Source organism: Solanum lycopersicum, chromosome 5 (genome assembly GCF_036512215.1).
Source record: "Solanum lycopersicum chromosome 5, SLM_r2.1".
NCBI lineage: Eukaryota > Viridiplantae > Streptophyta > Magnoliopsida > Solanales > Solanaceae > Solanum > Solanum lycopersicum.
In genome coordinates, this window is record NC_090804.1 from 3,187,416 (window position 1) to 3,215,302 (window position 27,887).

The following is a 27,887-nucleotide window of genomic DNA, read 5'->3' on the forward strand; positions in this document are numbered from 1 at the left end:
ATTCTCAAAGCAAATTAGTTTTGTTCTGAAAAAAGATTCTGGCTAACAAAGAGGAATTTAAACTATGAAGAGCAAATGGAGACATGGAAAATATTACCCGTTTTAAGAAGTTCTCAATATAATTATACAAGATTTTCTACACAACCGAGCATTTTCTGGGATTGTATTTCGACGAATCACCCCTCATAGCTTATTAGTGAAGTACAGTACTAATGTAAGATCAAAAAAGAAGAAAGAGCAATTAGTTCTCTCTTCAGCATTCGAATCTAGCAAACAACAAAAACTGAAAAATACACAAAAAGAAAGTCGCATCAAAGCAAAGTGTGCTTAGTAGGTGTAGCCCTTGACAAACATTCCCTTCTTGGCTTCCTCACTTTCACCTTCTGCGGAGTATTTTCCGAGCTGAGCCAAGGAGTTTGCTTTTGCACGAATCAAGAGTGCCCTCTGTGCAGCATCCACATTCTCAGGACGTCCTTGCCATGTCTTGAGCACTGTGTTCTGGAGTGCTCTTGCATATGAGAAAGATACATGCCATGGGTTGGGGCTCTGGTTCATTTCGTGGAGGTTGAGTGTCGCTTCCACTTCAGATTGTCCTCCGGACAGAAACTGATAAGTAGAAAAACACGATTTTTAGCACAGTTGAACAAGAAAAAGAGAAAGAGAAAGAAAGTAGCAACTTAACTATAGTTTTTCAAAGAAATAAGGTCCAAGAGTGTAGTTTCTATAAAGTCTAATCTTTCTATGGATAATTTTGATCAAATGAGAAACAAATGAGCGAATTGAAGAAAGTAAGTCGTACCATGATTCCAGGAACTGCAGGAGGAACTCTTCTCCTCAACATGGTAAGTGTGTATTTAGCAATGGTTTCTGGGGTAGCCTTCTCTTTGTGTTCAGCACCAGGAGTAACCATGCTAGGTTTGAGCAAAATACCTTCAAAAACGACATTGTTTTCTGCTAGGTAGTAGAAGACTTCTGCCCAAACACGTTCCGCAACTTCAAGGGTTCGTTCTATTGGGTGGTCACCATCCAAAAGAATCTCAGGCTCTACTATTGGCACTAAACCATTGTCCTGTAGGAAAAAAAATGATCTTTAACCATCCATAAATAGAAAGACAAACTTCCATTGTTCCCCAGATCATGCAGATTCTTAAAAATTATCCTCCAATTCTGAAGATCGGAGGATATCCAAAAACAAGTTCAACCAACTAAGGGGGTGGGTCTGTTGACTTAATTATCTCACATTTTCTAGTACAACTTCGGAAAGATAGAAAAAGTCCTAAAAGTTACCTGAGATATAGCAGCATATCGAGCAAGACCCCAAGCTGCTTCTTTTACAGCCAAAGCAGAAGGACCGCAAGGAATGCTAACAACTGTTCTCCTGAAAATTTTGAAGCCGCATGCCATTTATGTTCCATAACTCTTCAGAAAAGTTAAATGCACTTTGATCTTCCGAGGAAAGAATAAGAGAAAACATGAGAGAGGAATAGCAGTAGAAAAGTGCAAGGTCACAACATACCACTTGGCAAAACGTGCCCCTTGCTTGTAGTATTCAGCAGACCTAGAAGCCAATCCATCCAATCCTTGGCACCAGGATTCATTGTTGGATCCTGGTAGGGGAACCAAACCCTGTAAGTAAAAAAAGAACTGTTAAATTGCACGAAGTTCACCAACAAAAATATTTGCAACAAAAGTTTAAGAAAGGTAGCAGCAAAATCCTAAAGCACAGAAGAAGTTACACAAGGCATAGAAACAAGTTAAAAAGGACACCTTGTCAACTTTGATTCCAGGTACAATCTTCTGATCGCGCAAGACATCAACAAACTTCTTCCCATCGGTAGTGGACTGGAAAAGTGTCTCTTCGAATAGAATGGATCCAGAGATGTAATCACCTAGGCCAGGAGTGGTCAACAAGAGTTGACGGTAAGCTTGTCTGTTTGCTTCTGTGTTGTCCAGACCAATTGACGCCAGTCTCTTTCCGGCAGTTGCATTCGATTCATCAATGGCAAGGATGCCCCTTCCAGGAGAAGCAATAGTTTTCTACATCAAGTAAGCAATAGACAAATGTTCAGCATTATTACATTTTGCAGAACATCTTTTACCCTGCATTCTCCAAGTTTACAAGAATGTTAAGCAAAGGTGAGTTATAAGCGGGTGGATACAATGTAGTTGTTACTTCATGCAAGAGAACCAATTTATAGATACAGCTGAACATATCAACATCAACATATAAAAACAAAGTTTACCAACTAAACATTTTCCTAATCCAGCGAATCCAAGATATTAAATCCAATCAGAAAACATGCAAACAAATGAAGTGTGTGTGCCTGGGAGAGATATCACTTTCATGTAGCTCTGGGAAACAAATTTTCAAGTCATCAACCTAAATTTAAGATTTTGAAGTCCTTCTTAAATTAGGGGGTAAGGTCACTGTACACACTACCCTCCCCATGCCCCACTTGCAGGACTACACTGGTATGTTAACATGTTGTAGTTGTTGTAAAATTAGAATGAACCATGTAGCTGTTTTAGCTGTTTATAACTACAGCCAACTTTATCAGCATCACTATAAACAATACCAACACAACAATTCTGACCAAAAAGCAAACCTCTTAAACTTCCATCAACCTACTGAACCAACAGCAGCAAACTTTCAAAATTCAGTAAATTAGCACACATTTTCTAACCAAAAATTCAACTTAAAATGCATGATCTAAACTAAAAAGAAGCTACTAGATCCAACTGATACTACAGCCAAACATATCAACATCAGCATAAAAATCTAAATAAACAAAAAGTTGACCAAACTAAACCTTTCCAATTTCAACCAATCCAACGAACCAAGGCAGCGCAGTTGCAAAAAATTCCAGTATTACAGCGGAATTCAATACAAAAAATACATTATCCAAACGAAAAATATAAAACAAATCAAGTTACACCGGAAAAGAAAACTTATAGATCCGATCATAAACCATGCAAACACATAAAAGTGAGAAACGCAAACACACATACATATATACATATATAGATAAACAGAGAGAGAGAGAGTGTTACAGCGGTTTTGATGAGCTCATCGGTGTAAGATCCAGCAGCACGGATGACTGAAACACGGCGATTCGAAACAGGCAACCGGCAGGAAGATCCAGACCGTTGATTGAACGATTGTTGACCGATCCATGAAGATGACGATGCGTTGAGCTTCACCAAACTAGAACTCGCCATTTTTTTCTCCTGAAAATCGCCTCTTTTTTCTCTCTCTCTACAAAAGAAATTGAGCTTTTTGAGTATAAAACGTCGCTGTTGAAACAATATATAGAAAATGAAAGTTTGGTGGGTTGGTAGCGACGGCTAACAGTGTGTGTGCTTATTTTTTTGTTATTTGGTGTCCTCGAAGAGTCCGCTAGTAAACAGTATGGACAATTCAAGCTACGGAGATACCAAATGAATAATAAGAAAACTCGAGATTTCGAATTCGAGCCTTATGTTATTAGGTAATATATATTTTTATAATTAGATTAAAATGAAAATGAAATAATTAGATTAAATTTTTTACGCAATAAAATGAATGTGGAATTTATTTTGTATGTTTTTATGATTTGAAAGGTTTTGGTGTAGATGAAAAATGTTACTTAACCCAAATATATTTTGTGAATGGATGAATATTGATTGGTTCGGTTTGATTTTAAAATATCGAATTGATTTATTGGTAGGTTTATAAATTAAATTAATTGATTTATTAATTACTGTTTTATCGGTTATTGATCATTAACAATTTAAATGTTAAGATTTGACATTTTTTTATATATAAAATGTTAGAAGAAGGGGACAAACCAAATGGATCGTGCATTGCATTTTTGTTCAAAAGCAAAGGTTATCACATTTATAGAATAATTAAGAGTTTGACACAACGAAATAAACTACACCCATTCCATATTCAGTGAATTTTTGAGACATTTTTCATTTTCCAAAATTATTAAGTTTACAAAACTACTTTTAGAATGTTCTAATTTTACCCTTCATTTGAATTTTTAATTTGATGACTTCAATATATTTGACAAATAACTAATAAGGGTAAAAACGAAAAACTATGTCCAATTTATATTTTAATATATTTTTCTTAAAAGGATATGAAACACCTCGACAATTCAATAAATATGGAATGGAAGGAGTATGAAACTAAACCCTAAGTCCACGCTATATATGTGAAAAATGATACTCCTTCCGTTTCAAAAAGAGTGATTTAGTTTGACTTAACACGGAGTTTAGAAATATATATTAAAACTTTTAAATCTTGTGATCTTAAATAAAAGTCATGTCAAATATACAAAATTACAACTTTTTAATCCCGTGACTTTAAACATGTCACGTGGAAAACTGAAATTAAAATATTACTAAAAAAAATATCGTTTTTTTTAAACAAACGAAAAAGGAAAGTGAGTTATTCGTTTGAAAATATATAGAGTATAATAATAATTTTTTAATTTACGATTGAGTTCACTTAAGTAACTTTTTAAGAAAATATCTCAAATCATTAAAATCGTTATTAAAATCATTAACTATATAACCTATTTTCTATTCGAATTATCGGTTTTGAACTGGCCTTAAAGTTACATATTCTAATTATCTAAAAAATAAAATTAGAAAAACAGATAAAATAAATTAACAAAATAAAAAATGTTTAAGAATTGACAAATCTAAACCCTAAAAAGATCTTCATCACCCTCAGCAAAATCTCAGCTGAAAAAAAAAACCCTAATCTCCATTTGATAGAATGATCCTATAACATTCAAAATTCTTCCTGCAAATCCCAAAATTCAGAATCTGAATCAAAAATTGTTGAACTGAATCAATGTCTCAAGATGGAGCAACAGCTATGGATTGGAAGAAGGATGGTCAATCAACAAACTCTACCGGAAATGGCATGGGGAATTGTGTTCGGAATGGATCAAACGGTGTTGTTTACCCACCGTACGCTTCTCACCGGCTGCGATTGAACCCTAGTGTTGATCACAAACCGGATAACTATGATGACCTTCAATTGGATTTCAGTCCGTTGTTGTTTAGTTCCCTTGAACGTTATCTTCCGCCTGCTCTTCTCAACTCATCACGTGACCAGAAGGTTCATTTCATGCGTGAAATTCTCCTCCGTTACTTTCCTGAAGGCGAACGCACTCGTGTAAGTTATCGAATTTTCATTTCTGCATTTTGAGTTTTGCATGTGTCGAGTCCTTATTTTTATGTGCATTTTGATGAGTGTGTATATACGATGTAAGCTTGTGTGTGAATTGAGCTATGATAGAATGCTAAGAAGCTGGAAATGAAATAAAAGTGGGGATTTGTACTGCAATGTATTTAGCATCCTAGTTTTCTGGGCACTGAGCTGAGATAGAATGCTAAGAAGCTGAAAATGTAAAACATTTGGGAGGTGTATTGCAAAATGTTGCATGTAGTTTAGCACAGTTTGATTAGTGTACATATCATATGAATTGAGCTGTGATAGAACACTGAAGCTGAAAATGGAAATAAATTAGAAGATAGATTTTTTTTGTGCTTTGGATTGCAATTTTTTCTATGTATTAGGCTTCATTGTTTTTTTCTGCACTGTTTGATTATTTTGATTAGGTTAGAATGTGAGGCTGTGAATTGACCTGTGATAGACTGTTGAGAAGCTGGAAAATTGTGGGCTTTGCATTATAAGATTTAGCATGTATTTTTCCTTTATTTGAGTTTGCTGTACCCTCTAGGTACAGTTATTTTCAATGTGGATTCCGGTTTTCTAGTGCTTGTTTCTAATTTGAGTACATGAAAATCCTTTGTTAGTTAGTGCTAGAAAAATGGCAAAGGGAGTTTTTTGAGCTCAATTATGTGCAGAGTTGTGAATTGAGATGTGATAGAATGCTGTTATGCTAACAATAACGAAAAGAAGTTAAAAAGATGAAAATTTCTGGGACTTTTGGTTGGTTATTACTGGAAATTTTTCAGGCGTTGTATTGCTTGTAACTGCCTTATGCAAGTTGCTGTTAGATACTCAGGATTAGTAGTGAATAACTTGGAAAACATAGTGTCCGCCTTTAACTATCAGTTGATCTTGTGTTCTGCAGAAGTGTTTATGCTATTTTTTGGATTTTGATTTATCTTTTGTATAGTTTGAGAAGTAAAAATTTAAAAGACTATCTGAAGTGAATTAAAAAAATAGTAAATCTTTTAACTGGATGGGAAATATTTCTGTACAAATATGGGATGTTGTTTGTTTCTCATGAAGTTTTGAAGCACTCACCATTGATAGTTAGCGTAGACGATTGCTGTTATTTGTAGAGAACCTTTCTTTGGTGTAGTTCTTTACTTTTTTCTAAATACACACTAGGATCACAAAAATATTTTCCACAAATTCAATGCAATTATTACTTTTTCAAAGGGAAAAGAGATTTGTAAGCTTAAGGTCCAATCTACTTTGAATTTGAGTACAATGAACATTTTGAAAGGGTTACAATTTTATTGCAAAACTGAGTAGCTGTTTACTTCAACAACTACTACTATCTTCAACCCCAAGAAGGCAAGAAGTTGGGTTTGACAAGATGAATCCTTACTATATCTTTCAATTCAAGCTTATCTCTGACCAATATTACACCATAAAAAATAAAAAAAGAAGTTCTCTATTTTTTTTGTGGGCATATAATGAGAGTAGATTTTTTTTTTGAAACATATATAAGCCAGTTGCTAATGATTTGAAGGCTTTTCAGATGGATTGGATCCTGATTAAAAATGCAGTGACTAGATATATAATTTCTATCTTATGATGACTATAATGTTGTGTCCCTTTTGTCGTGTTCTACATACTAAGCTTTTTTCTTGTTGGACACAGCATTTTGCTTTTTTCTTTTGAATAATTCAGGGGAGATGTGACCCCAGTATAGATGAATATATGAACAACCAAAATTTTGGTTTAAAAGAACTGATAATGTAAGTTAAACCTACCTGGTTATTGTTTATAATGTGGTGGAATAGTTGAGCAAACCATCCCAGTCTCCTAGTGAAAGCCTTGTTTACATGCGAATTATTTGGAATGCTGTCTGCTGATAAAGTCTTCTCTGACTGTTCTTGGTTTCCAAAAAATTTCCCTGCTATTTGTGAAATTCACACTCTCTCTTTCGTAACTCTATCAATATTATATTGTTTCATCTCCTCTGCTTTAACAGGTCCAGAAGCATAGAGAATACAGACAGAAGATTATATCAAACTATCAGGTATTTACATTTTGCTGAAGGGATTTGGGGTTAATATTTTAATGATAATTGTAAATACAGAAAAAGGTCAAAACTACCGTTAAACTATACGAAATAGCTTATATACCCTTAAACTATATTTCGGCTCAAAAATATACTTGCAGGGTTGATCGCCTTCTTTTTCTAATTTGCTTGCCTTCTATTCTAGCCTCTACACAGGGAATTATATACGATGCATGCTCAAAATTTCTTTGTGCCATCATTTCTCAAGGCAATTAGTGAGAACTCAGAGGAAAGTTTCAGGAACATAATGTCTGAACCCTCTCCTGGAGTTTTTACGTTCGAAATGCTTCAACCACGATTTTGTGAGATGTTGTTGGCTGAGGTATTAGCTGCCTTGCTGCTTGTATTTGCAGGCAATCTACTTCCTTTTTTGTAGTTTATCTTTTCTGTTTTCTTATCAGGCTCTAATTGATTAGGTAGAAAACTTTGAGAGGTGGGTCCGTGAGACGAAATTCAGAATAATGCGTCCCAATACGATGAACAGATTTGGTGCCGTTCTTGATGACTTTGGCCTTGACGCCATGCTGGAGAAGTTGATGGAAGATTTCATTCGTCCCATTTCGAGAGGTAAGAACTTGTATATTTTTATTAGGATGCAGCAAAGAAAACAAAGAGGAGCTTAGTGAGAAGATTACCTGGATCTCTTTTGATATTCTACTTTGAATTTTGTGTGCAGTTTTCTTTACTGAAGTTGGTGGATCCACACTTGATTCCCATCATGGCTTTGTTGTTGAGTATGGAATGGACAGAGATGTTGACTTGGGTGAGTTGTTTCTATTTAGTAATTATATGGTGCAAACTATTGCTCCAGTGCCGCAAAACTTATTTGGTTGTTTGAGTTACTGCCTTGCTTCTAAACAACTTATTTTTCAGGTTTCCATGTCGATGATTCAGAAGTGACTTTAAATGTGTGCTTGGGTAAGCAATTCTCGGGTGGAGAGCTGTTCTTCCGTGGAGTGCGGTGTGAGAAGCATGTGAATGTTGAAACACAACCAGAGGTAATTATTTGTCCATTGTATGAGTTCAGTTATTGTGCATGTGGAATCTCTATACTCTGATAGGAAGTCATGTTTCCATTATTTTTTATTTATAAAAAGAAGTTCCATTCTTTCATACTTCCGCTTCTTTCACGCGGTGGTTATTGTGTTGTTGAAAGTAGTAGCCCATTCTCCATTACAATAAAAAGTTAGTAGCTTATCAACAACTTCGTAAGCAAGTAATGTTTAGCATCTTTTTCTGATAACTAAGTAATGAAACAACTTTCTCTGATTAAAAAAAATTACTGTTGATGGTATTTACCAAAAAAGAGGCTTACTGTTCATTTTGATTATATGAAGTCATGATTCTCAAAACTGGACCTTCCCTTTTCTTTCTTTTTTGATAACTAACTCAAAGTTGGATCTATGACCATCTGTTCATGGTTCAGAATGGAAAGGGGATCCTTTCTTTTACAAGTCAAAATAATAACTCCATTGATATCCACCAAGTTAGTGTCTAACATACAGTAACGATATACTTCAGCATAAAAAGGGACCTTCCAACCTTGAGTATATGATATGTATACACCAAAAATACAAATGACACATATTGTAGCTTTTAACTCTCTGACAATGGACCCTCAGCTCCTTCAAGCATTCTTCTGTTCCTCCAATTAGCCAACTAAAAGAGGGAAAACTACCTGTACTCCCTTGGACTGGCATCCAGTTTGTGGACCTTTATTGACACTTCATTTTGAAGGGAAAATTTGCCTTGTAATTATCTTTCCATTAATAGCAAAGGATAACGAATACACACTGTGTTTGCTTGCTCACCAAGTGTATCAGGCTATCAGCTGATACTTGTTGTCTACTATGGTGTAAATAATGAAGAAAGTTGCCAACTCCACCTTAGATGTGTGTTAGTAGCAATCATCAAATTCAGAATACAGCTTAATCATGTCAACTGTATGGACATTCACTATTTTATCTGTCTTTAATATTATAACAGGAGATCTTCGATTATGCCCATACCGTGGGGCGTGCAGTGCTGCATCGTGGTCGTCATCGCCATGGTGCTAGGGCAACAACATCAGGGCAGAGGATCAACTTGTTGTTGTGGTGCAGAAGGTATTAGATACTCTTGCCTTCCAATTTTGGTCATGCACTTGACAATCCTTTCCAAATTTGATCGTTGAAATTCTTGTTGTTGGAATATCCTGTAATTGCTGCATGTACCATCTGTTGGAAGAGTTAAGCCGACATAGTGCTTTTTGATTGTTTTAAGTATGCAATATTGATGCTTGATTATGACCTTTTCATCTATACAGACATTCAGATGTCTTCCATTTAATTTTTGGCATCTGTGCTTTGGTTTAGCATTTTTACAGAGACATTGTTTAATTAGGCTTCCATTATCTAAATCTCTGAACTTTTCATCAGCCATTGCTAGTAGCTGGTCATTCATACATTATACTTTGATTGCTCTTTCATGTTCCAACTGATAAATTTGTTTAACTTGTCACAATAAAAAACGTCGATATTCTGCTGTAATTCAATTATAGCAGAGTAACAAACTTTTCATTTTCGTCTACTAGAATTCTTGAATACCTAAATGATTGTTATCTTTCCCTTCCAGTTCTGTCTTTAGGGAGATAAGGAAGCACCAGAAGGACACCTCCAGCTGGTGTGCAGAGTGCCAGCGCAATAAGAAGGAAAGGCAACGGCAGGCTGTTGCTGCTACTAAATTGGTATGCAGCCACTCGTTTCCCTCATGATAGGCATCGAGTAGTTGACAAGCTCTACTTAATGCAACACGAAATAAAAAGCTGAAATCTAAATTATTTTGTCCTGTATGTTTTTCAGGAGCTGCTGAAAAGAGGATCGTCTGCTATATAACTATGCGTACTGTTTTACTTTTATATATCCTCTTCTCGACTTTGCCCCCATGTAATATATAGCTGAAACCCTCATATTCAAGGCAGATGCACTTTCTTGTTCGATATAATATTAAAGGGTGTTGTTCGTGTTACTGAAATAGCTATACATGTAAATCGAGTAGGTACCTCCTATTTGTGTAACTGAGATGGTATCAGTACAAAAGGAGCGATCTTGTAAACAGTGTTTCGCAGTCATGTTTGTTAATGGAGGCAATTTCTTTCTCAGGATAGACTACACAATTGTGTTTGTCAATATTTCCTCTCTTCTTTATTGAATAGATAGTTTCTTAGTTGGCCAATTGAATAGATTGAGAAGTTCTGGTTATTTGAATTTTCACTTTGTTGGTGTGTACATTTCCCGTCCCTTTATATGTGATTAATTATTTTTTTTCTCAACAAAAAGTTTATGAAAGATTATGTATTAATTGAATCATGTGATAAAACTATTTTTCATTGAACTTTCATTCTACTTTTAAGAAATAAAGAAAATGATTGATTTTGAATTAAGGCAAAAGTAGTTGAGTTGAACTATATTGCTAGTAAAATGATTGTTTTGATCCTTCCTTGCTTGCTCAATAGTTTTTCCTTGCTCCTTAGGTTTTGACGCAAACAATACATGTATTAGCTTTGATACTATTTAATCTCATGTTATAGTTATATACCGTATTTAATATTATTCTTATACATAGTAATTCATGGCATTAATAATATGGGATACTATTCATTATTCTAATACACTGTCTCTATTCATTTAATACACAAATCAAACAGTCGATAGTAATGTCAACATTACTAATACATTTTATTTAATACTATTTTTGTACGCCGTACCAAACAATCTGTTTTAGTTGAAAGGAGATGTAAATCTCATTGAATAGCCAAATAGATACTACAAACACATCTTCACATTGATCATATGTTTCAAGTACAAAAACTCATTCAACAGGCTTCCTCTTTCTCCCAAGTACAGAAGCTTTCTGCAGTCTAGGACCTCCCATTCTCCACTTCTTAAATGCAGCTGTTGAGGATTGACCAGCTTCATACACTTCAGCATTGAAAGGAAACAAAATGTTAACACAGTCAAACCTCGTTATAACAACATTTCACTATAATCTAGACAAATACTTTTGAACGTTGGGTGTGTGTGAAGGACACAATGAACATGGGATGCTACTTGTGGAAACATATTTTTGGGAATGAAACTTCTAAAAACACCTAACGAAAAACAGTTCATTGTGTTACTAAAACTTCTCCAAAGAAGCATTTTCAGGAAACTGCCCAAAAGCTGCTACTCAGAAGAGGGTTTCTTTTGCTTTTTTATATTCCCTTGGAACTATGTTGCTCAGAATTTCTAAAAATGTTGTTGCGCCCATATCGGATCGCCAAAAAGTGCACTTGATTTGAAAGGATCCAACACGCACCTTTTTAGCATTTGTGAGGAGTCTGAGCAACATATTTTTGGAAGGGCAGGGGCGTAATTATGGAAGAGAATCAATAGTTTGGCAGAATTTTCTCACATTTAGTCTCTTCTTTTGTAAGAAGAGAAAAGTGCTTGGGTGCCACAATTGATGCTGCAGTATGAGCCTTGATGAGGACTTCTCTATATCTTGTTCGAAATGCAACCAGAAGTAGAGGTCCAATGGTTTTTTCACCAATCCTGTTCCAAAAAGAAAGATGTTGAACATGAGATAACGCTGACCTAAAGAAAAACCAAATTAAGCATCTATGTTTGTATCAATTGACTAATGTGCAACAGAAAGGACAAGAAAATCAGGATCGTTATATGAATAAAATCATCATTCCTCCCTTGTGAGTTTTTTTTTTTTAATTTTCTACCCTGTGTCCGGAGCCCACATTGGAGCTCCGACTAAACCCGGATTGCGCTCTACAAGGCCCACTCGGAGGTGGCGCTCCCTACAGGATTTTCTCCATACCCAGGGGATCGAACCCGAGACCTCTAGTTAAGGCCTAAGGGTACCCATGTTGGTCCTTCGTGAATTATCACTTAATAGGTTTTCAAAGCAGTTAAAATTGATATATTAAAAACACAAAGATTGTTGTATGAATTTATAATTGCATGAACAGCTTAATAATAAGAACTATATCACTACACTGAGAAACAGAGTAAGAGCCTCTCCACAACAAAAATAAAGGAGCCACCAGTTACATGCATGCATTTAAATTTCCTTTAATTTTTTCCCTTGAAGGGAAAACATAGGATAGCAAACAGAAGATTCAAGAATTTAATGTGCTTAAATCATTTTGAGTGCAGGATGCAACAAGGTATGAGTATAAACCAAACTCATCCTCATGTTCAATGATGAGCTGATATATGCATAATCTCTTCCCTTTCTTATCCCCTTCGCTTCCCAATTGTACACATTTAATATAGCAACTCAGATACGAATAGCTTATAGGTGAAGAAGGAACAATAAAATCGATTTTTCTAGAAAAGCTTCCAATCTCCTAATCTCAGCAATGCACCAATAACCAAAGAAAGGCAAACCCCTCCAAGATAGCAACAAAATGGGTTTTGCATTTCTTTGGTGATGGGTGCATTGCTGTAAAATAGAACTTCAAAAGATGGGTGGCACTATCTCCACATTAGTTGCTGTAAAACAGTTGAACTTCAAAAAAACTTATTAGCCCATCAAACCAGACCACCGAATGAGATAAATTATACCTCTCGAATAATTTAAAGACGCTGACAGCATGATAATACACTGAAGATTTTTTATCAAATCATAGATGATTTAGACCAATTAGAAGTATAATGCTACACTAGAAATGACAACTGCAAGTACAAGTGATTATTTTTTTATCATCAAGATAGCAAATGAATCTACTGATGCTTAGAAGTAAATAACCAGCTAAAAGTTGAAGTACAAAGGTTTTGTCTCACATTACTTGGCGACTATTGCAAAATAAAATCAATCATATTATATCAGTTCCCTTACCTGGGCACTGGGGATTCATGCAAAAGAGGAAACAGCTATAAAGTGATAAAAAGAATGACAAGTTGCAGGCAGAAGGGAACATAGTCAAGAAGAACTCACAGGCGTGCTATCTTGCATCCAAAATCATAAAAGTATGGACATAAACTCCTTAGATCAACATGTGCTGCATCAGCTCCTATTTCATTCCTCGTCTTGGCTCTGGTAAATTAAAATACAAGAAACAACCAGGTTTTTACTCTCAGATCTACAAAACAAGTACCACTTGAATACCAAGAACTTTAATACTGAGATAAGACACTCATACTTCTGCAACCACCCCCCACCCAAACACCATCCCACCCAGAGAGAGAAAAGTTAGAACTGAGATGCGAATTGTCAAATGAGATACGACATGTTCTGTACAAAGCAGGAAAGAGTCCCAGCATGGCAGATTTTCATCAGGCCAAAACAACAACAAGTGACTTACAATCCTTATACTATAATAACTTGATGTTGGCACAAGTAAGACCAAGTAACCCTGCATATCCAACATCTCTTCCAATAACTGCATTTTTGCGTAAACTAATTCCACTCATGTTTAAAATAGATGAAAGCGTGAAACTTAAAGGAGAAACGCTAGGATCTTTACTTACTTGGTATCAAAATATGGAGGAACTTTGATCGATACCACTTGTCTCACATATAGCTCCTGAGCAAGCCAAAAGGGCATTTCTACATGTGTACCAGCTTCAACCTGGATTTCAAAAAGTAAATAACCATCAGTTTTCCCATCAAAAAACAAAACAGATTCGACATAAATTAACCCTCGGAATTTCACCTTGTTAGTGTCATCAGCACAATCAAATATCCCAACTTCATTAGCTGTTTGCAAGAACACAGCTGGAACCATCTGAATTACAAAACTAGTATCAAACCCATATATATATATATATACACCAAATACCTAATTAGAAACATTTTCAACCCAAAAAATAAAATCATGAACTAGAAATTACCTCTTCCTCAGCTAATATATCATCAATATCATAATAACTTGTCATTTTCAATGCTAAAAAAGTGAACTTCACCACAATCTTCGCTACAACTCGCTGAAATCAAAAACCCAGAAGCAACAAATTACGAACATTTCAAATCTTTCTGATTCTTTCAGAAATGCAACCATATTGAGTTCACTGATTCAGAAAAAATAAAGAAACCAGAAAATAATAACTAAAAGTTACTCTATTTATTCGAGATTTGACAAAAATAGAGTAAATTATACACAAAATTAGCATACAAACACTCACCCAAATGCTCAGAGTGGACGAAGAGAGAATGAGATCAAACCCTAACCCGCCATTTTTGCGCGAAATATATAATTTTAAAAAAATTGAGATAAAAATGGCGCTAATATTAAAGTAGTGGAATTTGTACAAGGAGCCCTTTAGTTTTACCCTTATTTCATTCATGCCCATGTGTTTTGGGAAAATATTAAAATTGGTTTCCCAAATTCGACATCCATTTTTGGGGTATCAATTAATTCATACTTGTGTCGCGTAAAGCTTGTACTTATGTTTTAATCTTGCTTCTTGATAGAAGAAGGAGTGCCCTTGTATTTAAATCTCGATAAAATTCATAAACTTGATATCAACAAATAGTTATATTCAGTATCCAAAGTACTGAATTTATATAAACTCGATAACTTAATAATAAATTCTTTTTACATATAAATCTCAAAAGATTTAATATAATTATCATACTCAAATTATAGTATCCAAATCAACTTAGAGCCTGTTTGGCTCAGCTTAAAAGCTGGTTTTTGACTTATTTCACTGTTTGACAATACTCAAAATAACTTATTTTAAGTTAAAAAAAAACTTATTTTAAGCCAAAAGTTAAAAGCTGGGGTAGGGGTGTTTTTTTTTTAACTTATAAGCTGTTTTAAATTGACCTCATTTTTATATGTTTTTTCCCTTAATATTTTTATGCAATCTCCAAATTACCCATATAAACCATAACATGTCTTTCTTCTATTTTTCCCTTTTCACATTTGACATAACAACTTCAGCACTTTTATCCAAACGCATAACTGCTTATTTTAAAAATAAGTTTCAGCACTTTCAAAAGTACTTTTTTAAAACTGCTTTATCAAGCTCATCCAAACGGGCCCTTATACATATTTTTACAAAATTCATAAAATACTTGTCACCTACTCAATTATAAATTTTAAAAGTAACATAAGTGTGATATCACCATATTCCACTATTATAAGCTTTAATTAAGTTTTCAAATATTAAGGACTTAAAACTTTAACTAATTAGTGAGTTGGAAAGCATAATCTTCCACTTTTTTATGTAATTTACGTTGATTATATTTTCTTATTTATTATATTATACTTGTATTAATTTATGTATTATTATTTTTTTAATTTAATTTATTGTGATAATTTATTATTATATTTTTTTTATTCTAACTTATATTTATGCAAATCATTGTACACTATTTACTAATAAAATTGTGATCGTACAAGAATTTGATAAAGTTTGTAGCACAAGAACAAATCTTTTTTTTTTGTAATTGATAGGTATGTAAACCTAAATTAATTATTATTTTCATATATATATATATATATATATATATATATATATATAAAAGCTACCAAAAGTCCAAAACTAAACTATATAATGTACATTTTATATAGTTTCTAAATTGTGTTTATATTATATTATTTTATTATTGTTGATATAAAAAGGAAACCACAGTATTCTTGAAGAGAAATTATGTCTATTCAAATAGGTTTTTTGTTTTTCTCTCTTTTTGTCAAATTTTTTTTATTCTAAATTATTTTGCTTTCCAAGAAAGTCTCACTTGTTAATTTTCTTTTTAATTTTGTGTGACACTTTTAAAATAAAATTCATTATATTCCCATAAAATATATTTTTTTTATCTTGTTCTTAATTTTCATAGTTATTACTTATTATACAATTTCCTTTATAACTATACGCTTTTTGGGTATTTTTGTTTGTAACTAGCAAAATTAAGCCATATAAAGTAGGTTTTATTTTATTTCTGACAAAATTTTAAATTCTTGTAAAAAGAGAAATTATATTTGATAATGTATATTTTCGTAATTAAAATTTTATCTCATAAATATTGTGACGATATAAATGAAATGTATTTGCACATATCTATATGCTATAGCCTATAGGTCACAAGTTCAAGCAACGAGAATAGAATAATTATTTAAACAAAGTATTCTAATTTTAATCTCGTCTCAAGTTTAAATCTCATTTACTTATAGGCCTTTTTGATTTTTTGTTATGTATATGGTATACATATTTGTGTTCGATTAGTTTAGATTCATATCGCATGGTGTAACTTTCGTGGGGGACAACGCTCTTTACTAAAGTTTTTTTATAACCAATATTTGAATTTAAGACTTTTTATTTAAGAAATAGTCAAATAATAAGCATTATAAACGTTTATTATAAACAGTTTTATGATATTATTTTTGTAACTCGAAATCAAAAAGTTTGTACCACAATATTCTAATTGTAATTAGTCTGAACACGTGTTCTTGTAACATGCTTTTCACGACTCAAACTCGTAACGCTCTATTCCACTTCGTCGTTTATTAAGTATTATATATTTTTCACGACTCAAACTTGTAACGTTCTAATCTACTCCGTCTATTTATTAAGTATTTTATATTTTTACACAAAAAATAAATTAATTAAAAATATTTCTCCATTATTTATTGCTTTTCAGTGCCCTGTTCCTCTGTGTTCCTCATTCGTCGACCAGTTGGCTCCGCCTCGTCTCTCTCCGGTAAGCTTCATCTTTGATTTCTCTTTTATTTTTTTTGTATATATGTATGTTTGCATATACAATCTCAAGTTCAATCGGTTTAATTTTTTCTGATTTTTTTTGGGTTAAATCCTAGGGTTTCGATCCTGCGAAGAACGAAGCTTTAATCGAGCAAAAATCGGCGCCAATTGAGAGAATATTACAGTTTCTAAGGCTTTATTTTGCAAAATTTGAGCAGCTACGGTAGCTTTGTTGGTGGTGTGAAGTTGTATTAGAGAAAAAAAGAAAAAAAATCGAGAAAATTAGGGTTTGTAGTTTTTGGTGTTGTTTTATTGTATTTCGTTTGATTGTAGCTTCTCTCAATTTAATGAGAATTTGTCTGAAGTATAATACTCATAAATTTTCTTTTTTCCTTTTTCAGTTTTGATTTTGCCTTTTTTTGTTTCTCCAGTTACATTCAATCAACTGTTGTAAGTGGATTTATGAAAAAAAGAGAAAACAATTTGTGATTCAAGGTTTATTTTGTTATTATATGCAAAAAAGATAAGAGCTTTAAGAGTTTTGCTGTGTTTTTTTTCAATTGAGTATAAAAGAAAAAAAAGAGAAATAGTTATTTGTGTTTTCTGGAGAGGATGAGTAACACTGGATATGGAATATCTGAGCCAATTTCAACTGGTGGACCCTCTGAATTGGATGTTGTTAGAAACCGGGAACTGGAAAAGGTTTGTTCTTGATTTACCTTATACTTTTGATTAGAAAAAAATATTTTTTTCTGCTGTGTATGTGATGGATTTTCAGATTATGTATAAAGAATCTGAATTTGAATTTATGGTAGAGTTGATTTTGCATAATTCAAAGGTTATAAACTGTGAGGTTGTGCGTTGGTCACTTTGTGTTGAGCTGATTTGTAAGTTAAAAAGTTCCATTGTATACTTGTTAAATACTTCAGTATAGTAGTTAGAACATATGGATCTTCAAAGAGATTTGCTGTTCAACTCCAGAAAGGCCAAACCCGTATATCTGTGAGTATGAGTAATTATAAATACTGTTTTTAAGTAACCTGCAAATCTGGCTGAGTTGGTTGAATCAGGGATCTCCCAGATGGGGGGTCTCTGGTTTGAAACCCAGCATGCCTTTTTGGTCGAGCTCGTCGCACATGGCTTGCCTAGTGTGGTTCAACTCTCCTGTGTGGTTTGCGGGCTATCACACTAGAGCGGGGTTTACCTTGTGCACTGCAGGTTCATTGTCATCAAAGTTGCTGTTAAGCTGAGCAAATTAAGCTAAGGTCTTACCTGAGTACTTGTAATACTTCACATAAATACCCTTCAGAAGGCTTGTCAACTACAAGCCTATACCGTGCCTAAACTAGTTTTTAGTAGAAATGTTTTGTATTTGCTTGATTAATAAGGTAGGATATTCAATTTTGAAGTTAATCAAACATTCACATTGAGAGGGTGCTTTAAAAATCAATCTAAGCTGTGATTTAAAATCAAGCTATGTTTTCCTTCTCAACTATGTTTTGTTTTTCCATTGAATGATTAAACTAACAGAAACTAGTTCCCAAGGAAATGATGTCTGATTCAAGAGAGAACAATGTTTGAACCTAAATATGATTTCCGAGATACCAGTTTATATATATATATATATACACACACACACACATGCGTCCACATATTTGTGTGTGTGTGAGAGAGAGAGAGAGAGAGTTTGTATTTCTTAAAAATATCTGCTGAGGACTGCACTTTTTCAGTTTCTTGCAGATGCAGGCTTATATGAAAGTCATGAAGAGGCCATTAAAAGGGAAGAAGTGCTAGGAAGATTAGACCAGGTTTTTCATATTTTTGAAATTAACAATTCCTAGTCTTCTTTAACAAAGTCATTAATTTCTAATTTTGGAGTGGAACAGATTGTGAAGACGTGGGTGAAAAATGTCTGTCGTGCTAAAGGCTTCAATGATGATCTGGTGCATGAGGCAAATGCAAAAATCTTCACATTTGGCTCATATCGGCTTGGTGTATGTCTCTCTTTTGTCTTGTTTATTCACTTTGTTAGATTCAACTTGTAGCATATAGACTGACACTTCTGTTTGTTTGTCTATGGCTCAACACTGTAACAACTTAAATTGAAGAACTTTTTGGGTGGGTTGGGGGTTATTTGCTTGATTAGATATTTAGTGAGTACAAGCTTTCCTTAGGTTAAAGGCAGTTGTATATATAATAAATTTGTTAAATCTTATTTAGTACCTGATTGAGGAGTGGGCATATGGTCTAAAACTTGTCGTCAAGCCCTTGCAGATTTTTTAATTTATAGCGATCTTGTGACAACTTCAGTAAGCAAGAACAATTAGGTGTTTTACTTCTCCCATCAATTGGATACAACCTCTCTTCCCCCGAGGTAGGGGTAAAGTCTGTGTACATTCTACCTTTCCCGAATCCCACAAAGTGGGACTACACTGGGTATATTGTTGTTGTCCTGTCAAGTATGTTGTGTTATTTATGAGTTGGTTTTGCAACTTGGTCCTTTTTCATCATTCTTTTTTATAACCATAGTGTTTTGGGCCAACTTGCACGCAACTCGACCAATTTCATGTGGTATTTGCTATCTCCTACTAGCAGGTATCAGGTATCAGGAATCATGTAACTCTGACTACCAACATTGTGGAAAAATGAGGAGAAATCACCCTAGTGTTTTTGCCTCCGCTGGGATTTGAACATAACGCCTTATGGTTCTCAGTCTGTTCAATTAACCACTAGGCCTCACCCTTTGGGTTCCTCGGTCTTTTTTCTCATCATTGTGATGCTTAGGTTTTCAAATTTGGGAAGTTATGGGGAAGAATTATGGAGTGATACTTTCTGTAGTTGTCACCCTTTTTTGAGGCGGGACTGAAAATTGGAAGGACAAACTTCAGATAGTAAACATATTACATTCAAGTATTGTGATAATATGACTTTACACAGAAGGTGACTTAAGTCAATAAAGACAAACGGAGTATTTTTTACATCTATATTGCTTGGCTTATCTTGCTTGTCTATTTAGTATATTACATTAGTTGGCTTATCTTGCTTGTCGGGTACTTTTTTACCCTTTTACTTTATCAAGTTAACTTCTTTTTGATCTTTTTTAACAGGTACATGGTCCTGGTGCTGATATAGACACACTATGTGTAGGACCTAGACATGCGATGCGTGAGGTAGGATGATAACCTTTTCAGTTTACATCCTTCAATTTTAGGATTCTGTGCTGAAGGTTGATGCATGTAATATTCCTCTTTACATTGCAGGACTTCTTTGGTGAACTTCATAGAATGCTTGAAGAGATGCCTGAAATACAAGAACTTCATCCTGTTCCTGATGCGCGCGTTCCTGTTATGAAATTCAAGCTCAATGGCGTTTCTATAGACCTTCTGTATGCGAATGTAGCACTCTGGGTTATTCCTGAGGTATGATTCTCTTGTTTGTGATTCATTATACTCTTGCTTTGAGATGCACCATCCTTGGTAGCTAGAAAATCTGTCTTCTGATGAGCATTTGACTTTGTTATACACTTCTACATATTGTCTTCATAATTGGTTGAATTGGTGAACCTTTCATGGTGGGTTCAGCACCTCACTTTGGTGTGTTTACTTTTTCATTTTCCTGATTAAATAAATGCGCGATATGTTTTACAACTTAGTTGGGATGAAGTAGTCGTGTGGCATATCCTTAACTATGCTTATTGCTGTGGTATGGGCAGTGACAAAAGTGGAAACAGAAAAATAGAATTACAGCCTTGATGCAGTTTGTGGATTTTTTTGGAGAGAGGATGTTTTGAAGGGAATTTGTCTCCTACTTAGAAACTGGGGGTTATTCGCCTTTTTGGTGTAGAATGTTACTTGCAAATGACATGTGGATGGCTCGATAGATTTTATTAGCTCCCTTTATTTTCGGTTTGGATGCAAGTAGTAGCTGGTCAAGGGAAAACTACTATAGTTATGCTGTATCTTTAAGAATTCACTTGATGCTTATTAAATAACAATGGATAGGTATTGAAAACTGCACTTGTTATCTTATGAGGATATATGCTGCTTTAGGTTCTTAATACTAATTGAACATCTAAAAGGGGGCGGGGGAGTGAAATCTTGTTACTATGCTATCTAATTTGTGCATCTTCTCCTGGATCTTGGTTGTAAAATGCAAATTAGTATGTTTTTTCTGCAATTGCACGAGGACTTCTGGAATTCGACTCTTCAAAGTATCGAAAAAGTTTTGTATCCCCTCAAATAAGAGGTCTATTAGTTTCTTGTTTACTTTTTATAAATCTGAAATATATACTTGCTCATTCCTACTTATCTTTATAGTCATCAATGTTATACGTGATCAGTATTTTTCAGTTATCTTCTGTCCTGTCGTTTGCTGATGGCTATACTGTTTTCCTTGTATTTGTAAGATCATAATTCTTACTAGTGTTATTGTCATATTATTCATTTAATTTTGGTATGCTGTTGCATAAATATTATAATGTTTGAACTTCTTGAGGTGCACTGTATTACATTTTAATTCTATTTTCTGTCGCAGGACTTGGATGTTTCTCAGGAGTCTATACTACAGAATGTGGATGATCAGACTGTTCGTAGTCTTAATGGATGCAGAGTAACAGATCAAGTTTTGCATTTAGTACCGAATATTCAGGTTTTTGCCTTACAATTGTGTAAATATATATGATTTGAAACTTTATGCTTAATCCCCCCTCCCCTTTGGTTCCTGTAGAGTTTCCGCACCGCACTGAGATGCATGAGATTGTGGGCAAAAAGGCGTGGAGTTTACTCAAACGTAAGAATCAGACATGGCCGCTTGTATAATCTTTTATTCGTCCTTTAAAAGTGCAGAACCTGCCATCTTAGTGAAAGATTGTTCACCTCTCTTAAACTTGTGTCACTTCTATTTTGACCAGGTTACAGGATTTCTAGGCGGTATAAATTGGGCACTGCTTGTTGCTAGGATTTGCCAGCTTTATCCTAATGCAGCTCCTAGCATGTTGGTTTCTCGTTTTTTCAGAGTCTACAGTTTGTGGCGCTGGCCAAACCCAGTTTTACTGTGTCCAATAAATGAAGGATCTCTAGGGCTGGCCTATTGGGATCCTCGGAGGAATTTCAAAGATAGGCAGCATCTAATGCCGATAATAACTCCAGCATACCCCTGCATGAATTCGAGTTACAATGTTTCAACGAGTACCTTGCGTGTCATGATGGAAGAATTCCTTAGAGGGAATGAAATTTGTGAGGTATTTATGTGTGCTCAGTTATTTGGGGATTACTGCTATTTCTATTCTACTGAATACAATCATTTTGATCTGCAGGTTTTATCTTCTTATTGGTTCTATTAATTAAACCCATTTAGCTTATATTATTTATCTAATACACATTAAGAACAAAACTATGATTTAAGAATGTTTCTGAATCATGCTTTTTTGAATTGAGGTGTGGCGTCCTGTGGGAGTACCATCGTTGGTTTAGTAGAGGCATTTTGCTCAAACTGTCTTTATAACATGATAAATCACATGCTGCTTACTTTAGTTTCAGTGTTCCATGTTTTCGTTGCGTAATGCATGTCATAATTGTTGTAGTTTGGTAGCGTCTAACTGAAGTTGCATGCAATTAAGTAGCTCCATAAGATTCAGAGTTTTCCTTAATGACTATATTTACCTTACATCTCTTACATCCCGGGCAACAAGAGTGGCACAAATTAGAGCTATATATGTCCTCCACTCTCTCTCTATTTTTATTTAATATACAAAATACCTATTTTTTTCAATATTACAGAATAAAATGACCAGTTTCAAAAAAGAACCAAAAAATAAAAAATTCAAAGTAGGCATAATATCCCAAATGTGTGATGCCTATGGAATGCTAAATCGTAAGTCTTAACCATAAAACCAGAGATAGTAGCAGCAGAATTTAACTTGGTGAGTATGCCTGATTCTAATAAACCTTGGGAGAACTAAGCTCTGCTATTGAGACAGTCTACAGTTGTTTAGTCTTAATATTTCAGTCTTGATTCATACCACAGTTGAATTGAAAGCCTTCAACTGTAGTGTTTAGTGCATGCTGCAAACTAGGAACGGACGTGCTTAACCCCCTAGAAAATTTTGAACAGCCCTTCCTATACATATAAGTGAAATAAGAATTCGTGTCATATGAAGGTTAGAAGTTCTGCTGTCATAAAGATTACTTCATCTCTGCTCTTTACTGAATTTCATTCAGTCTTTGCTCAATTGATGTTGGCTTTTTCCATAATTAAGGCTTAAATGTTTGCTTAGGAGGCTCAAGCATGTATATTGGTGTTCATGGTTATTGTTACCATTCTTTTTAAAGAATGAATTTGGTGCTCATGGTTTTAATACTTGATCTCCTAACGTCTTTTTAGACTGTTCATTTGGTTTTTGTGGCATCGATGCTCCACAGTTGACTTCTATTCTTATCCTATTGCTGTTATCTTCCAATCATTATTCCTATTTAATCAATTTTGAGGTTTTCATTCACTCACTTAGTTTTGTGTGTATACAGGCAATAGAAGCTAACAAAGCTAGCTGGGGAAGTCTATTTGAGCCTTTCCCTTTCTTTGAAGCCTATAAAAACTACTTGCGAATAGACATAGCTACAGAAAGTGACGATGACATGAGGCAATGGAAAGGATGGGTTGAATCTAGGATACGCCTGCTTACTCTAAAGGTGATGTTTCTTTCTTCTGCTTCACATTTTGATGGCTTCACCGCTATTGCTTCGCCAAAGGAACTGATTGTTCAAGCTTTCTTGCTCCTATTCATATAGATTGAGAGAGATACAGTCGGTGTACTTCAGTGCCATCCACATCCGGGGGAATTCTCAGATAAATCTAAGCCATTTCACCATTCTTATTTTATGGGATTGCGCAAAAAAGAAGGTGCAAGTTATCAACAAGGCGAACAATTTGATATAAGGTCGACAGTTGAGGATTTTAAGCGAGATGTATATGCATATTCTTTTTGGAAATCTAGCATGTGGATTAATGTGTGTCATGTAAGACGAAAGGATCTTCCCGACTTTGTCTTCCCGGGAGGAGTACGTCCTGCTCAGCCTGCAAAAAGTGAAAGCCGTTCAGGCTCAAGATCGCTTGGTTCTGCTAAAACAACTTCTCCAGATGCTGCTTCTAGCAGAAAGAGAAAACATGACGAAGTTGTTGCAGGTCTTAGCCCAAAAGGCAGTGATGCCAGCTCACCAGGTGAAATTAGGGAGTTGAAACACTTTGAAGCCGATACTGGTGATACCTCGAGTACATTGCCTGTGGCTGCATCTGGTGCAGCTGTAACGGAGTTAACAGTCATGCAATCTGCCAAACTGACTGTGGGCCAGCAAAGTGAACCCCATGGTGTTGAAGATCTTGGGTATGACCTGGAGTTGACAAATGGAGCTAAGCATTTTGATGGGGCTAATGGGCTGCAGACAGAGCCCCCTACACCAGAGCAATTTGTTGGGGCAGCAACATCAGAGGAAAAGGACAGAATTGGTGGTTCTAGCAATAATGTCCTGCAAAGCGAGGGCTTGGAAGAACTTGAGGTTGTTTTCTAATTTCTTTTACTGCAATTTTAATCCCAAACATATCGACTACTTGTCTTTTGAGATCCTGATTTTGTGCACCCTCAGTCTCTCCATACACAGTTGCATTATACAAATATTCTCACTTTCCAACTTTTTTGCTGCATCATACCTAGACTATTTTTTGTATGGATAATGTCTCTTATAGAGACCAACATAGTGAACCTTTTAGAATTTTGATAAGCAGTTGATTGTACTTTTCTTTGATGTCTTTGATGCGACTTTTGTCCCTCTATTGCACTCTTACTCAAGCTGTCATATTAGGAAAAAGTATTTTATTCGTCTTGGCCATAAATTATTAGTTCTGTTTGTCTTCTTGGAATTGATTGTACAAATTGGCAGCATTTTGTTGCTGTAGTTTGTTGAAATCAATAAGTGTCTCAGACTAAATTATCAGTACTGTTAGTCTTTTTGGGATTCAAAGACATAAATTTGGTTATATTTAGAAGCTTGATATGTTCAAAGTTGCTTTCCTGTACAAGTCTTTTAGCTCATTTTCTCCTCCACCTCTTTTGTTTCCCTTTTTCAATTAGTCTTCGCACTGAAGAATACTTCAGGAGCTTTAATAAAGAGCTCTTGTTAGACCACTCTATTTCTCTGTGACTCGATTGTATGCTATAATAAGTTTGCCTGCTACTTCAAATGAGTAAATGTTGTATTCGAACTTCTAATCTTTTTGCCTCTTTCCCCTTGCCCCTTAAAGCCAATTGAGCCAGCACCATCCTCCAGCATTGCATCTGCTGCATTTGAGGTTCCTCAGAAGCCGCTCATTAGGTATTGTACCTACTTCTACCAAATGGAATGAGTGAACGTTTCTAGAGGCGCATTTAGATTCGTGATCTATGCACTTCTTTGCAGGTTCAATTTTACTTCTTTGCGGAAAACAACTGAGAGCACATGAAGAAATGTGCAGTGACCAGATTGCTGGAGCTCGAAAGAACCAGATTGCTGGAGCTCGAAAGACATCAAATACTCCTTTACATGAAGAGCATTGGAGCTATGTAAAAGATGCAGGACAAAAAAAATGGAATAAAGAAAAAAGAGAGCTGGAATCCAATTTTGGCTGGAGGTGCAAGTACATCTTGCAATTTCTTAAGCTAAGCCATGAATGTTTTTAAAGCAAAAAAAGAAGAAAAAAAAGAAAGAACTGAATCCAATTTTGACTGAAATTGGATTTCTTGTAAATTATATCAGTTGTTTAATACTCAATACCTATCTTTCATTTGGACAAGAGACTCATCCTCAAGTGCCTTTTGGGTGCTTATTGTAAATTACATGGATAATATCTTATCTAAATAATATGTACTTGAATGTTATGGTTTGTGTAATTCATTTTTCGAAAAATTTAAGTAAAAAATGATCATTTGCATGATTAATATGTGGGATTTGGAAGTATTTTATAGGGTTTCGGAAACAGTCTCTCTACCTCTATAAGGTAGTAGTGGTAAAGTTTGTGTACACTCCACCCTCTCCGACTCCATTTAGTGGGACTTCACAGGTATGATTGATGTTGGAAGTATTAGATAGGCTCATTGTGTGCATCTTGCAGCCTATTGATGCCACTAATCTTGTCACAGACAACCTTCTCTTCTATGTTTTTTTTAAAATATGGATGTAAGTATGTTGCTTTGTTTGTTTTAATTGATTTAGATTGATGTCGAGTTTGTATATCGATTCTTTTGAGTCGATGGTTTATCGAAAATAAGCTCTCTACCTCTCACAAGGTAAAGGGTAAGGTCTAGATACGTTTCATTTTTAGATCTCATTTTGACTATGCCAACCAACTGAGTTGATGGTTTATCGAAAATAAGCTCTACCTCTCACAAGATAAGGATAAAGTCTAGATACGTTTCATTTTTAGATCTCATTTTGATTATGCCAACCAAAAATTATTATAAGTTTGCAATTTTTTTCATATGATCAATACGATTAAAAGTACATCTCAATCATATTGGTCAAAATACATGTAATTTGGCTCTTCAATACCTGACAAATATTTTGGGAGTGAGAGAATTATTGAACTCTTGGAAGGAATAGAATTAAGTAATTTTGGTTTACTTACTTCTTTTTTTGTCTTTGAAAGAATAATTATGACACACAAAAATGGGTGAAAAGTCATCCATTGAGGGTTGAAATTCAAACATATTCATTCTTGTCTTAAATGGAATATGTCCAATATAGGTTGGTAAATTTAGGTATTTGTGTTCAATGGACCTGTCAATTTTGCACTTATTGGTATTTCACACTCTTAGCTTTCTTTTTTTTCTCGTCTTTGTATTGGTTTTCGAAATATCAGTATTGAAGTCTCGATTAATTTAAATTAGCGTCAGTTAAGGTGATGATCAGAATTTTTTCATTACTAAATACTTATTTGAAGCCTAAGTTAGGATGGAAGGAGACTCGAGTATGGTCGAATTCTTTTAAGCAGAAAATTATACTATATATCAATAGTTAAAATTAGTAATGATGTATATATCAGTAGATGTTAAACTTCTTTAAGCTTTTGTGTATATATATTTTTTCATAGAAGAAATTTAATTCACGTACCACAATTATTAGGGGAGATTTGTTTTGATTACTCATCTTTAAATTTTGTCATGAGCAAAATAGCAACAATCAATCAACTTTCCCAATGCTCAAACTCATCAATCATTTTCTCTCATTCTTTTTTAAATGTAAAATGTCTAAACGATTCTAAATTACTCGGAGTTTCTAAAAATATTATTGCACTCTTACCTCATTAGTCAAAAGACATTCATTTAATTTGGTGCTCCATCCTTTCTCCTTTCTTCTCTTTGATATGGAGAGATTGTTTGACTGTTTATTAAATTAATTAGTTAAATATGATAATAAATTGTTATTCTTCAAAAGTATTTGTTCGAAAAGCGTTCTTGAAAAAGGGATTATTTCTCAAAATAAGTACTCTCTTTGTTCCTATTTAGCTGTCCACTTCAGAAGTGACACACATATTAAGGCACCAATTATTATCATAGGTTAGTTACAAATTTATCCATAACTTAAAAGATTATGCAACTCTCGAAGTATAATAAATTTATTTTCTAGTTCCAAAAAGCATGCATTACAACTTAGTAGTACTGAAAATTTTCTAGAATTAAATACTGGCATATTAGGAAAAAAATTGTTTTCTTTTATTGATTTGTTAAAATGGACAAGTAAATAGGGACAAATATAAAAGAAAATATGGACAAGTAAATAGAAACAGAGGTAGTATATTTGAAAAGCTTAACCGAACATGCTATAGACATTTTGTCAAACAAATTTTCAAAAGTTAGTTTTCATAATCAGATTGAAAATCTTGGTGAATCTCTTAAGACAAA

The 27,887-nt window shown here is 34.3% G+C and overlaps 4 protein-coding genes across 4 annotated transcripts; 2 read left to right on the top strand and 2 right to left on the bottom strand.

Moving 5' to 3' along the window:
* Positions 1-93: 93 nt before the first annotated feature.
* On the bottom strand, positions 94-3,471 carry LOC101264821 (fructose-bisphosphate aldolase 3, chloroplastic). The gene is made up of 6 exons (XM_004238829.5): positions 3,052-3,471; positions 1,768-2,037; positions 1,517-1,626; positions 1,288-1,378; positions 800-1,069; positions 94-606 (listed from the first exon to the last, which is right to left on the bottom strand). Exons 1-6 carry the CDS (start codon positions 3,217-3,219, stop codon positions 328-330), a joined length of 1,188 nt encoding a protein of 395 aa, XP_004238877.1. The 5' UTR covers positions 3,220-3,471; the 3' UTR covers positions 94-327.
* Positions 3,472-4,583: 1,112 nt separating this feature from the next.
* LOC101265129 (2-oxoglutarate and iron-dependent oxygenase domain-containing protein CP2) lies at positions 4,584-10,422 on the top strand. The gene is made up of 9 exons (XM_004238830.5): positions 4,584-5,173; positions 7,194-7,241; positions 7,429-7,605; positions 7,700-7,850; positions 7,960-8,046; positions 8,157-8,281; positions 9,270-9,388; positions 9,897-10,008; positions 10,124-10,422. The coding sequence occupies exons 1-9, from the start codon at positions 4,847-4,849 to the stop codon at positions 10,154-10,156; spliced, it is 1,179 nt and encodes a 392-aa protein (XP_004238878.1). The 5' UTR covers positions 4,584-4,846; the 3' UTR covers positions 10,157-10,422.
* Positions 10,423-10,921: 499 nt separating this feature from the next.
* Positions 10,922-14,623, bottom strand: LOC101265731 (DNA replication complex GINS protein PSF3-like). Its single transcript, XM_004238832.4, has 7 exons — positions 14,441-14,623; positions 14,150-14,242; positions 13,972-14,043; positions 13,787-13,887; positions 13,254-13,352; positions 11,715-11,854; positions 10,922-11,242 (listed from the first exon to the last, which is right to left on the bottom strand). Exons 1-7 carry the CDS (start codon positions 14,606-14,608, stop codon positions 11,133-11,135), a joined length of 783 nt encoding a protein of 260 aa, XP_004238880.2. The 5' UTR covers positions 14,609-14,623; the 3' UTR covers positions 10,922-11,132.
* A 2,177-nt stretch (positions 14,624-16,800) lies between these two features.
* LOC101266027 (nuclear poly(A) polymerase 1) lies at positions 16,801-25,877 on the top strand. The gene is made up of 13 exons (XM_004238833.5): positions 16,801-16,961; positions 17,077-17,662; positions 18,691-18,768; positions 18,847-18,954; positions 20,068-20,130; positions 20,221-20,379; positions 21,494-21,607; positions 21,686-21,748; positions 21,870-22,199; positions 23,482-23,646; positions 23,746-24,510; positions 25,253-25,323; positions 25,408-25,877. The coding sequence occupies exons 2-13, from the start codon at positions 17,573-17,575 to the stop codon at positions 25,448-25,450; spliced, it is 2,049 nt and encodes a 682-aa protein (XP_004238881.1). The 5' UTR covers positions 16,801-16,961; positions 17,077-17,572; the 3' UTR covers positions 25,451-25,877.
* Positions 25,878-27,887: the final 2,010 nt, after the last annotated feature.

What these genes read in the sequence shown, in the direction of transcription:
- LOC101264821 (XM_004238829.5), bottom strand. Translation starts at nt 3,219, where the DNA reads ATGGCGAGTTCTAGTTTGGTGAAGCTCAACGCATCGTCATCTTCATGG. An exon ending in CTGGAATCAAAGTTGACAAG is followed by an intron (nt 1,627 to 1,767) that starts GTGTCCTTTTTA and finishes TTTTACTTACAG; the next exon opens with GGTTTGGTTCCCCTACCAGG. An exon ending in GATATGCTGCTATATCTCAG is followed by an intron (nt 1,070 to 1,287) that starts GTAACTTTTAGG and finishes TTTTTCCTACAG; the next exon opens with GACAATGGTTTAGTGCCAAT.
- LOC101265129 (XM_004238830.5), top strand. Translation starts at nt 4,847, where the DNA reads ATGTCTCAAGATGGAGCAACAGCTATGGATTGGAAGAAGGATGGTCAA. An exon ending in AGATTATATCAAACTATCAG is followed by an intron (nt 7,242 to 7,428) that starts GTATTTACATTT and finishes CTTCTATTCTAG; the next exon opens with CCTCTACACAGGGAATTATA. An exon ending in ATGTTGAAACACAACCAGAG is followed by an intron (nt 8,282 to 9,269) that starts GTAATTATTTGT and finishes ATATTATAACAG; the next exon opens with GAGATCTTCGATTATGCCCA.
- LOC101265731 (XM_004238832.4), bottom strand. Translation starts at nt 14,608, where the DNA reads ATGGGCATGAATGAAATAAGGGTAAAACTAAAGGGCTCCTTGTACAAA. An exon ending in CGTCCACTCTGAGCATTTGG is followed by an intron (nt 14,243 to 14,440) that starts GTGAGTGTTTGT and finishes TTTTGATTTCAG; the next exon opens with CGAGTTGTAGCGAAGATTGT. An exon ending in CCTCCATATTTTGATACCAA is followed by an intron (nt 13,353 to 13,786) that starts GTAAGTAAAGAT and finishes TTAATTTACCAG; the next exon opens with AGCCAAGACGAGGAATGAAA.
- LOC101266027 (XM_004238833.5), top strand. Translation starts at nt 17,573, where the DNA reads ATGAGTAACACTGGATATGGAATATCTGAGCCAATTTCAACTGGTGGA. An exon ending in GAAACCGGGAACTGGAAAAG is followed by an intron (nt 17,663 to 18,690) that starts GTTTGTTCTTGA and finishes GCACTTTTTCAG; the next exon opens with TTTCTTGCAGATGCAGGCTT. An exon ending in ATTTAGTACCGAATATTCAG is followed by an intron (nt 21,608 to 21,685) that starts GTTTTTGCCTTA and finishes TGGTTCCTGTAG; the next exon opens with AGTTTCCGCACCGCACTGAG.